This window comes from Callithrix jacchus, chromosome 6, assembly GCF_049354715.1.
Source record: "Callithrix jacchus isolate 240 chromosome 6, calJac240_pri, whole genome shotgun sequence".
In the NCBI taxonomy this organism is placed as follows: domain Eukaryota; kingdom Metazoa; phylum Chordata; class Mammalia; order Primates; family Cebidae; genus Callithrix; species Callithrix jacchus.
The window spans coordinates 91,586,196-91,598,394 of NC_133507.1; the positions used below are offsets into that span (position 1 = coordinate 91,586,196).

Below are 12,199 nucleotides of genomic sequence, written 5' to 3' on the forward strand. Positions count from 1 at the left end.
AAGGAAGGAAGGAAGGAAGGAAGGAAGGAAGGAAGGAAGGAAGGAAGGAAGGAAGGAAGGAGGGAAGGAGGGAAGGAGGGAAGGAGGGAAGGAGGGAAGGAGGGAAGGAGGGAAGGAGGGAGGGAGGGAGGGAGGGAGGGAGGGAGGGAGGGAGGGAGGGAGGGAGGCGGGAAAGAAGGGAAGATAGAGGGAGAAAAGCATCCCAAGTTCTTGGTAGAGTAGCAGTGCCCAACCATGGCTGTATGTTGAAATGTCCTGGGTGAAAACTATCACTGTTCAAGCCCATTCTCAGCGATGTTTAAAGTTCCATGTGATTCTACTATGCAATCAGTGTTGAGATTCAATGCAATACAGCATCATATTTTATTAAATAAGTGACTCAAGTATATTCAATTACTGAAGAAGAGTGGCCATTCAGAGGGATTTTATAATAGTTGTTAAGAATTGTTACCAAAAACCCCCACCAGCTTCTTATTGCAGAGGTCTAAGAAGCTAAAAGCTTCCTGAGAGTTTCCCCTACCCTTGGGGTAAATGCTACCATGTTCTGGAATCCTGAGTCTGAGGACTGCACAGTAGCCTTACACCATATAATTTCCCTTCTCTCATACCCTTTTAAAATTACTGCCAGATCAATGCTTCAGGCTCCGTATAGTCAAATCTCTTTTCCTGATCATAAGATAGACCCTGAGTCTTTTAGCATTCATAAATCATTCTCACCTCTATTATTAGCTAGAGGTTCATTTGTTGACTACATCAAAACTTTTATAACTGTTGGCCAATTGGAAAATGCCTGAGGCAGATTAATGAATTGGAACAAGCAGTGCACTGAGAATCTCAGGCCTTTGAATCAAGTTATGGATCTGCCCATGCATCTCTAGGTGACTTGAAGCAAGTCACATGCAAGTCACATAACTTTTGGGGCCTGTTTTCTTAACTGTAGAGTGAGAAAGTTGAATAATATCTAGTATCCACTTGCAACTCTAAAATGCATACTATTTCCTTCTCCACTTTCTGGTAATGGTACTAACGAACAGTAAAGGATAAGAAAGTTAAGTACAGAGGAGAAGCACCAGAAAAAACTAATGGGCTGGATGAGCTGTAGCTTGACAAATTAGATCTCAAAGCATTGACCATATCCCTAGATATGTTCTTTGCTTTTAAAAGACTGCAGTTGGATCATGTGGCAGTAAAACTTGGTAGGTTCCACTTTCTGCTATGGGTTTATATGGGAAAAGAAACATTCTCTTTCTCCTCACACTGGGAAGACTACCTTGCAAAATGAGAAGCACTTATTTGATTCTCTAGTTGTTCAATAGACTGGAAAAGAGAAAAAGCAGTGATTAAAAAAAAAAAAGACTTCTCTGCTATGCCAGACAAGTCTAAAAATATTCAAAGCCCAAGTTCAGTTCCTGTTTGCAGTTCGCTGCTCACTGTTGCCTTGTACCCACATCTCCACATTTCTCCATTCCTTTCTTTCCAGCTACCATGACCATCTCCTCATTCCTCCTATATATCTTCATGCCTCTTCATGTATGACTTGTCTACTCCAAAAAAGGTTTACCACTCCATAATTTCCTGCAGATTACACCTAAACTGTTTACCATGGCATTCCAGGATCTCTACAGTGCAGACCGTAACCTAACTTTCTTCTCACTTTTCCTCAGCACATGTCCTCCAGCCAGTTGTTTATCCCTCATTAAGTCCTACAAAAATCCTCCACTCCGCCTTTGTTCATGCTGTTTCTCCTAGAGAGAATGACCTCCTCCACTTTCTCCTATGTAGACTAATCCTGGCCATTCTGGGAAGCTGAGCAAACTCATGTTCCGCCTCTTCCAAGAAGCAGTTGGATCATTCCTTTCTCCAACTATACTAGACAGCACTTACATTTTGCTGTATCGTCTACTGTGTTTTGTTTATTGCATGTTCCTCAGACTGCATGCTGCTGTAGGACAACGTCTTAAATACTTCTATTTTCTGCCTGTCTTCATCCTTTTCTTCTCCCTCTCTCCCTTTCTTCTTTCTATTGTTTGTTCTCTTTACTGTAGTATGTACAGCAGAATTTGGGGGTGGGGGGATCCAGAAAGAGCAGTAGTTGTTTTATAAATAAACACAGTAATGCCAGACTTAGGTTAGTGGGGCTCTTAGTACATCTCTTTTACCTCGCCTGATCACTGGGCCATGAAAGTTTTCTAGTGTTTTTTAGCTTTTAATTTGGAAGTCAACACTCCTCAGCATGTTTCTTTGTAAAAATAGTGTTACTAGGGCACATGTCTGAATTTAGTTTCTACTTTTAAACTTTATGTAGTCTCTCAAAAGAACAGAAATAATCTAAGAAATATGAACAAATTGAAGGAAAACATTGAACTATCACAGTAATTAAACAACTTAGTTATTTATTTTAGTCATGTGTTAAATCATGCCCTCCTCATTTAGAGAGTTTATGATAGCAGAATTGCAAAGTACCAAACTACCAACTGGAGACAGGACCCCACCTTCTGGTTCTATAGATGAGTCAGCTGAGCCCAGAGAGAGACACAAAGTGTAAATGAGGTATTGCCTCTTGCAAAACAGTTAGCCTCTCTCCCCTTCCAGCTGTACCTCTTCAGAAAGAGATTCCTCTGCTTTTGCAAAACTCTTCCTATTATGCCTTTTTTGTTTCAAAAAGGTTGTATGTAAATAAGATGCAGCCCTATCTAGGGACCCAAAGTTGGGCAAGATCAAACAATAGAGATTCTTCCCATTTTTGAAATCTTATTTATGCTTTTAGGACAGAATACTTTTCTAGAACTGGGCTCTAAGTCTTGGTAAAGAGAATTTTTGTGGGGATGAGGAGCAGAATGGATGAGATATAGTTCTGAATATGCAAACAGTGGTTTGTTTTTTGAGTCTGTTGCAAGGCTAAAGAAGAGTCTGATATCAAGCAGAAATGGGATAGAGTTGCTGCATCCTTTGCCGTGGAACCTCCAGTCAGGCTTGGCAAGGGGTTAGGAAGGATGCATGACCCTTGCTTGCCACTCTTTCTCTCTACAGGAAATGGAATTGTACTGGAACGACAGCCTACCTGCAGCCTCAAGGACAACACACTCTCAAATTCACACTGGGGTTCTAGAATACTCTGGAATAACCTTCCTCCCCATCTGCACAATCTTGGCACACTCAGTGAAAGGAAGAGTAGGACTTTGCCCTAGTTAGATCAGTCCTTCTGCCTTTGAAACCTAGGACGAAGGCTGCTGTGCTTCAGGTTGTTAAGTCTTAGTGGTCCTGGACCTTGGAACTGCAATCCTGGACCGCTAAGATTTAACAACCCTCCTTCATTTCTATTTTGGGGTGGAGGTGATAAGCAGAGGAGAAGGAAACGGTTTTTTTTTTGGACCAAAAATTACAACCCAATCTGTGCTTTTTGTTGTGTTTTATTTTTTAAAGCCTAGAAATCAATTGCAATTCTACTCCTTTGCCTCAGCATGGTTTTCTTCTCTAAGAGCTTTGCGTTTCTAGATGTAACAAGCAGTCTCGCCTTGCGTATTTTGTTGGAGCAGCTGCCTACTCTCATCCTTGGAGAAGTGAATGTAACTCTCTGGACCTTTGGTTTCCCACCTGTTCAATAAAGGGGTGAAGATCGACGCCAAAACTCTCATCTACTGTAAAACAGTGCAGGTTTGCGAGCCCCATTGCCTTTGAGTTTTCCACTCTAGTGTCCAGCACAAAGATAGTAAAAGATTAAGGAGAGTTGTTAACATGGAGGTCGAGGCTCACTGGCATAAGGTTTGCAGCTTCGACCCGCCTCAAAGATACCCCCCTTCCAACATTTCTGAATTCGGAGACTGCGGTGGGGTATCCTGTCTTTATTCTGCTTCTCCAACGCCGGGGCAGAAGGTCTGGGAGAAACTCCCTCTGTCTTCAGGACACTTGTCTATACCATCCCCAAACCGAAGTAAAACGGATTTCACCTAGCTCCGTTTCTCACAGTTCTGCCGCTAGTCCCTCGAGGTCCCCATTACTTCCCAACCCCAGAAATCCTTCCAGCCGCACCAGACACACTTTGCACCCCTTACCCGCGGCTCTGCGAGCTTGGCGCTGCGGAGGAGTAGGGCGCTCTCCCAGGGCGTCCCGGGCTCCCGCCCCACCTCCTGCCCCAGCCTTTCGCGTTCGCAGCCCCCACGCCCCGCCCCAGGACTCTGCAATTGCTTTCTCCTCCTAAACTCTCTGGGCGCTCTCCCGGCGGACGCATTCCTTCTTGCAGCCATCCAAGGAGAACCTTTCCTTCCCCCCATCCCCAGCCTCCCCAGCCAAAGCGAGAGCCAGTCAGTGGGCAGGGCGCCTGGCACAGTGGAGCCTCTCGGACCGGCCTTCTGCTGGGCGGGGTTGGGAGGGGGCACCCGTCCTCTCTGGGATCGGGGGGTGCCGGCTGGTCAGGGGTGCTCAGCTCTGCCAGGCATCCGCTGGGCAGGATTGGATCTGGAGAGCAGCCTCGCGCTTGAACCCATCACCTAAGCGCCCGAGCCGCCGCCTCCTTCCCGCGGGCGCCCCCAGCGCTCCCCTCGAGCCAGGCCAAGCCGGAGAGTCCCGGGCGCGGCCGGCGCCCGCCGCCGCTTGCCAGAGCTCCAGCTGCCCCGCACGCTTTTTGCCGGCGCCCTCCAAGGAGGGGCGCGCGGGGGCCCAGAGAGGCACCTCCCGTCTGCCCACCCTCCCCCTTCCCTGCCCGCCCACCCGGCCGGAGCTGTGCGGCTCCGCGCAGCGCTCGAATTCCGAGAGGGAAGCGCCGCGCTGTATCCCTGGCGTCCTCAGTCCTGCCCCGCGAAGTGGAGATGCGCGAGAGGCAGGCGAGGGCGCGCAGCTCGTGAGAAGCCGCGCCAGCCGGCACCATGCGCCTGCGGCCGCTGCCCCTAGTCGTGGTCCCCGGCTTGCTGCAGCTGGTGAGTGTCCGCCGCCCCACGCGCTAGGGACGCGTTTCGGCGGGAAAACCGCGCGGGAGGCTGACTCGGAGCCAAGCCTGGGCCTGCTTAGGAAGTGGGGCTGGGGGCGCGCGGAGGGCAAGGAGTTTTGGGTTGCCTTAGAGCTTGCAAGGGAAGAAGGGAAGAATTGAAGAACGGAATAGAGGGTATCTAGAGGCGACTGAGGAGCTTAGCACGGGTTGGGACTTGAGCGCCAGGGTAAAGTGACCGAAGGTGGCCCGGAAGAAGGTCCGGGAGAAGGAAGAGGTTTGTTGGTGCAGCGGTTAAAGAAAGAAAGGGAGGTAGTTGGACAGGATGAGAAGGGGCAGAAAGACCTTCCTCCAGTTCAGTTTGAGAGGCTTGGTGGTGTTTATTTTTCACGTGGTGTCTTGCCCGATGCACACAGACACTTCTTCCAAAGCAGGGCTTCGTGCATCCTCGTTCTCAGAGCCAGGTAGTGGCTCCTTGCTGGGGGAAAACTTAGGAAAAATACAGATTTGGGGACAGCTTGGATTTCTCTGCGTATTCCGTCTGGCGCTGGGGACTGGGATGGGGTTTTCTGCCAGCTGGGGACGCAGGATGTAACTTTAACGCCCCGCTCCGCGCCGGGGCCCCCCTCTCGCGCATCTCTAAGCTGTCTTTTCTGGGAGACCGCCCCGGCCCGTCTGGGCGGCTCGGGGGCGCTAAGGAATAAGAAAGGTATTAACATGCTGTTTGGGGTTCGCGTTGTCAATCTCTTCACTCTTTCCGCTAGGCGCCAAGCTCTCCTCCTCCCTATGCTTATATGCTGTATGCATGGCCAGTTCATCATATTTAAGGGAAAACCAAAGCAAGACTTTCGAGAAGAAACTTTTAAAGTAAAATTATAGAAGGGGAGTGCTTTGGCTGGATCCGCTTCTGTGATGGATTTCTTCTCGTCACTTAGCACTTGCCTTGACAGGGTGCTATTAAAAGGGCTTTCTCCTGATGCCACAGTTTCTTTGGTCCTCATACTTAAGTCTTTAACCAAGCACTTAGAAGATGACAGTCTCTCTCTCTCTCTCTCTCTCTCTCTCTCTCTCTCTCTCTCGTTCTCTTTCTCTCTTTTCCTATTAGAGGGAAAATGAAGTAACTTGGAAAGTTTCTCTATGTTATGTATGATATTGTTAAGGCAGAGGTACTTTGCAAGTTCTGAGTGTGGAAGGAACAAACTCTAAAAGGTGGAGAGGCCACTGAGGTGCCCGTGGTCCGTGCTTACTACGGTGGAGATGAGCTTCACTTGCATAGCGTTAACTCAGAAATTCTTCAATGGCATCAAGAAGAAAATCCAATGATATGCCCAAATGTCCTTGAATGAGCTAACACATACTGTCTATGTACAATACTGCATATTAAAATACACTTTACATATTAGGCATTAATCCAAAATATATGCCACATTAATCTTTAGTATCCCTTGCTTTAAAAATTTTTTAGTCTGGATTCTAATAAAAGGTGATCTAACAAAGCAGCATTTATATAGTGCTTGTAAACAAATGCCTGGGGAAATCAGGTATTTATGTGGGGTCTTCAGAATATCTTCATGAATCTTAGTTCATTCATTTTGCATTTGATGATCATCAACTGTGTATCTGCTCCGCAAGCACTATGATAGGTTCTCAAAGATGAGAAAATGTATTCGGGAATGTGTCAGGGAAAAGTTCTCCTCCCAGCTACTATACTGGAAATGTTAGATTTTTTTTTTCTTCTGCACCGCCATAGTCAATAAGGAATAGGAAATACATCTTGAAGGGATTATATGCCCTCCTTAAGAGCTAGATTCTAATATTACAGCATGGATTGATTGATTAGTTTTTAAGAAAGCTTATGTCAAATGCTAATCCATTTTGGGATTGTGCTTGGGTTGTAATGTTTTTCTCCTGGAGCACTTTATCGTGGTCAGTGAGGTGGGGAGCTGCAGCTCTGTGATAAGCACATTCCTTACACTGCCATCCTTTCCGACAATAAAAGGCTGTTTACATTCTCCACATTCTTAGAGCAGTTGCCAGCCTTATAACACAAGGGGGTTAGAATGTGAAAGGAAAACAGAGTGGCAGAGCAGATGTAAATTGTAACATTCCCAATCCCACTACATACTCCACTCCAGTAGGTCTCAAAAAGGACAGATCATAATTTGCTCCTTTGGATGGCTCATGGTTTTGTTGTACCTTTTTCAGTTGATACTGAACCTCTTTGTTAAACCCTAACAGGATTTAACAAAGGGACAAAATAGTTTCTAGATGTGAAACAAGTATTTTACTTTTCTAGGAACCATATCTACTGAAAAAATCTGCACTTTGCTGAAATAAGGCTTTTCTTTTAAAATTTTTTGGTAAGGGAGGAGGGAAGTTATCTTATTGTTGAAATTGGATTTTACTTTTCCATCTGCACTGCCAGCCTGAAGAGAATACTTTTAAAAAATATTAAATATTTTAAATGTTCATATGGGCATATTGAACAGTTAGTGATATGAAAATTACCTGTTTTTTTAAAGCAGTCACAGGGAGCTGACCCCAAATAATTCACTAACAATGGTCATATATTACACATATAATATACATATATATATATATATAAAATACAATCACAATAACTAGAACTATTTTACTTGTTTATGGGATATTTAAAACTTCTAAGAAAACAATAAGCGGAATCGATAAGTACTGCAGGTAGCCTAGGAAGAACATGTGTCTGTCACCCATTCTTGCCCAGTTTTCCTGCCTGCGTATAGTGTTTTTAAAAGACAGGTTGCTATAGTGAATTAATGGGATTACTAGGCATTTGCAAAATTTAAGTATCCATCTTGAACGTATTCCTTTTTTTTTAGTTCTTCTTCAGCAATATACTGTTGTAAGTAATATTAAGAGCACAATATTTCTTTTCTGCTATCTAATGAAGAAAAAATTAGCATTTGAAGTGAATATTATAACAAAATGAGTGTTGTTTCATCATGATATAAGGTAAAGACTTCACCAGATGTCAACTGTTTACAGATCTGCGTGATGATTTGTAACTGGTAATAAGTGTGATATTTTGCCTTCAAGTAAAATGAAGATTATAAAAAGATTAAATTTTAATTTAAGTGAATGATTAGCTAGTGTTTAAGAGAAAAATTTAGTGCTGATTTAAATAATCAGTTTCTTACACATTTCAACTTGTTTTTCTGTGATACAATGCTGAGTTTACAAAATAAAATATCAGTTAAAAGCGATGTAAGTTGGGAAATTTTTAGAATCCTATAAAATCAGATCCTTGTGATGAACAATAGTAAAATTTTAGGTTAATACTTATAGTGTCACATAATTTATTGAGGGTAATTTATCTTCATGAATCTATATTAAAACAAATTAATAATTTTAATACTTGTTTAGTCTGATGATCCTGTTTATTTCTTGTTCTGTATTTATAAGAATTGATAACGTTTTACTATCTTCCATTCAAAAATCACAATTTTCCTTATACAGCCTTAATCAATAAATATCAAAATAGTATTTTCCAGTGCTGGATCAATAGTCCTCTGTTGGCTATATGACAATGTGGAGGGGAAAAAAAAAACACACACCACTATATCATTGTTATGACTTAGAGTTGGCTGGGCATTAAAATTAACTCCTCGTTATAAATATGATTATTTTAGACACTAAAAAATGAAAATTTTTAAAAATTAAGATTAGACAATTAAATCCTCGGTTCCAGCTACCCACCTCCCAGTAAAAGTTGTATTCCCTTGGCTTATTGTGATAATATGTTGTCTGGTCCAGTTTTAAATGCTTTTCATTTTAAATGCCTTCCATACAAAAAAACTGACTCCTGGGGAAATTATTTTATTGTTTAGTTTCCTAATGGAAAAGAAAAGCTTTCTTAATTTGTGTTCTGTATTTTTTCATAATTTGTTCTTTTTAATTTTTTAAATTAATAATTGGAATGCTAAATAAGGCAGACAGCTTTTTGAAAAATCTTTTAGAGATTTACATTGTCAGCTTAAACTGTGTAGTTATTGCAAACCAAATGTATAAAGAAATGTTGGTCTTTATAATACATTGCCCACTTTTTACCTATTAAAGAGCTAATCAATGCATCTTGAATGATTTAGTCATTTAGTGGTAGCAATCAAAGATGAATATAAATGTGTCACAGGTTTGCGATTTTGTAAAAGCTCTAGGCTGTCTCTTACTGTTTACATATTCTGTGGACTCTTACCTGAAGCTTTGCTGGAAAAGATTTGAAAAAAGAATTATAGCCGAACACTCAAATGCTTACAGTTAAGGCTGGGTCAGCGTTTCTGTAAAGAATCTCGTTTCTATCTTAGCCATAAGCATTATTGCTGGTTAGAAGCTGGCATTTAATATCTTGATTTGGGAGTAAATTATTTCAAAACTGCTTGAAAAAATTGGTCCAAATGATTTTGAGTGCTCCCGATATGAGGTTACTCTCTAGGTATCCTTATAGTATGCAGGATGGTGATTTAACAAACTAATTTCTGTATTATTTACTTGGTGACTAAATTAACAGGCACAATTCTATGGTTTTGACTTGCACAATGGTTATAATTTAAGTTGGGATACGTTTAAATGATTTTAGATAAACTTTTCTCAGTTAACATGTTTAACACTATTTCATTATAAGTATTTTAAATTATGCCAAAACAGGTACCCTTTTATATGTCTTTATTTAATAAGGTAATTTTTTCATTTTGATGTGATTAGTGGTATTGATGACAACTCCATTCTTTATTTCAAAATCCTGCTAAATAAAAAAGGGATCTAAAGCAATTTAAAGTATAAGTTATGGTACAGATTTTCATATTACAAAAAGATCTTAAGATGTGATTGACTGAAAACTTCTATTTTATTTTACTTTTTAATTTATGAAAATCTAGATTAAAACTCTCAAACAAGTGTTTGGTTCATTATGCTGTAAGATTAGTATGTAATAAGGAATTCTCTTTCCTTATAGAATTACCATTAAAAATGAAATTTCCATTATTTAAATCCAAATGCTGTAGGAAATATATTTTGTTTTCCTAGTCAAATAATTCACAAAGGTCAAATAGTTGGTTTTAAAATCGCCATTCTTGTGCGTGCTTCAGCAGGGTATACTAAAATTGCCATTCTAGTTAATTTTTCCTTTCTTAAATGATAACAGAAGTGAGACATTTTATAAACTTAAACTATAATAATAATAATGCTGACTTAGGTGTCCATACACTTACATAATTTTAAGTTTCTTTTATGTAATTTATCACATTTTTTCTCCCAGAAAGACTAGAAGATAGAGAAAGATATTTTAAATGTTTTCATTCATGATTTAGAAAGAACGATGAATTTCATGTCAAAAGACTTGAGGTCTATTTCTGAATAAGTTGAACATTCAACAAATATTTGTTCACTATCTGTTTTGATCCAGACTTTACACTGAGGCTACAGCAAGAAGTTAGAACATAACAGTCAACAAAATAGAACAGGTCCAAGTGTGCGTGTGTGTATGTGTATGTGTGCATGTGCACACATGTGAGTGTGTTTGTGTCTTGGGCAGTTCGTTTAATAGTTTGAGACCTTTCATCTATAAAATGAAGTCATTAATGATGAAGTAGATAAAAATTGTTTCTAACGTCTCTCCTTTTTAAATATATTATAAAGGGATTCTGAATTTTTCTTCATATGATTTGCATCTTTAGTTAGTGTACGTATGTGTTACATATAAACATAATTGTTTTAAATATAAATTTTACAATATTCTATGCTGTTAACCACATAACAAGTATTGTATACACTTACAAGTAGATTTAAAACACCACAACACTGATTACTATATCTGTGCTTATGGAAAAGGAAAATTTAGTAAAACTAGGCAGAGAATTGATGAGCGCTTATTTAACATATAATCAGCAAAATCAGTAACAATTTAAATTAAAATGGTGAATTCAGGGATTTCCTCCCACATACCATTTTAAATTGTAAACTCCTAACATCTAGTAATTGCATCAATTTAAATAAAAGGCAAATTGACTCTCAGTTAAATTCTAATTATTAAGATAAACAACATTACAGATTAATACTGTTCTTCAACCAGAAAACTAGCAAGTGACTTTTGTATGCTTGAGTAGAATACAGTCTCTTTAAATCAAAAATACTTTTTAACTAACTCCAGTGGTTTCAGGAGTTCACATGTAAATGTTACAAAATTTTAAAAATAAAACAAGCAAAAAGCTGGCATGTGAGACCTACAAAAGATGGAGAAAATCACTGATGGTCCTAACCTTAGGAGAAAATCCAAGTGAAACAGAAAGACTAACTAGTCCTGGGATTCAATCCTACTGTAAATGAACCATACATGTCTCTGCAAATGAAACTTGACTTTAAGATATTCCTGGTTTTTGGCCACATAAAGTGATTCTAAGGTCATAAAAACAAAATTTACATAAATTATATAAGTCTCTTTATGTGAGAATATGCAAGATTATGGTTTTCAAGCATCATCATATATAATGATAATTTTTAAATCTCATTAATTTAAGTTATATAGCATGTATATTTAGTCATCCAAAACAGTAATTTAAGAGATAGTGTATATGATTCAAAGGGAAAGAACACATTTGTAGTATGGCTGCTCCCAAATTCTATTCCCAAATTCCATTTCTCATTTGTGTGTGTAGACAACTACTGAAAATGATTGGTTAGTATGAAAATCTGCATGAACTTTTCAATAGATAAGGCATACAATAAATGAACAGGGACCATAAAGTATCATTTAACGTTTTTCAGTAAAGATAACAGGAATATATATTAATAAAGTTTTGCACTTGAATAGGTCAAACAGGAGACGATTGGGATTGGCTTGAAAAATATGTCTATGGAAATGGAAAGAAAGATGAAGTTTTCAAAAGCGTGTTTTCCATAGTCTTGAATTTACCTGTTGCCTCTCTGTTGCTGACTCTCAAATTTGTATCTCAGTTCCTACCCTATTGCTCAGGCTCCAAGCCCATGTCTCCATAGTTTACTGTTCCATTTTACTTGAATATTTTACTGTCAACTCACACTCAACCTGTGCAAAACCACACACATCTATCCTGAACAAAGCCTTCCAACGTTCATGGATTTGGATCTTGAAGTCACCACCATCCCATTTTTAATGTTTGGAACCTTTGTACTAAGACAAGTGACATGATGTCAAGCACTAGATGGTGTGCAAAATTCTTTCATGGTTAATCTTTACATCAGCTCTGAAGAGTAAGTAGAGCTATAGTTATT

The 12,199-nt window shown here is 39.9% G+C and overlaps 1 protein-coding gene across 1 annotated transcript in view; it reads left to right on the forward strand.

Moving 5' to 3' along the window:
- Positions 1 to 4,224: 4,224 nt before the first annotated feature.
- The window catches only part of NXPH2 (neurexophilin 2), a 106,471-nt gene continuing 98,496 nt past the window's right edge, over positions 4,225 to 12,199 (forward strand). The window contains exon 1 of the mRNA XM_002749469.6: positions 4,225 to 4,913. Coding sequence (XP_002749515.1) covers positions 4,863 to 4,913 — 51 coding nt within the window. The 5' untranslated portion in view covers positions 4,225 to 4,862. The remainder of the gene's footprint in view (positions 4,914 to 12,199) is intronic.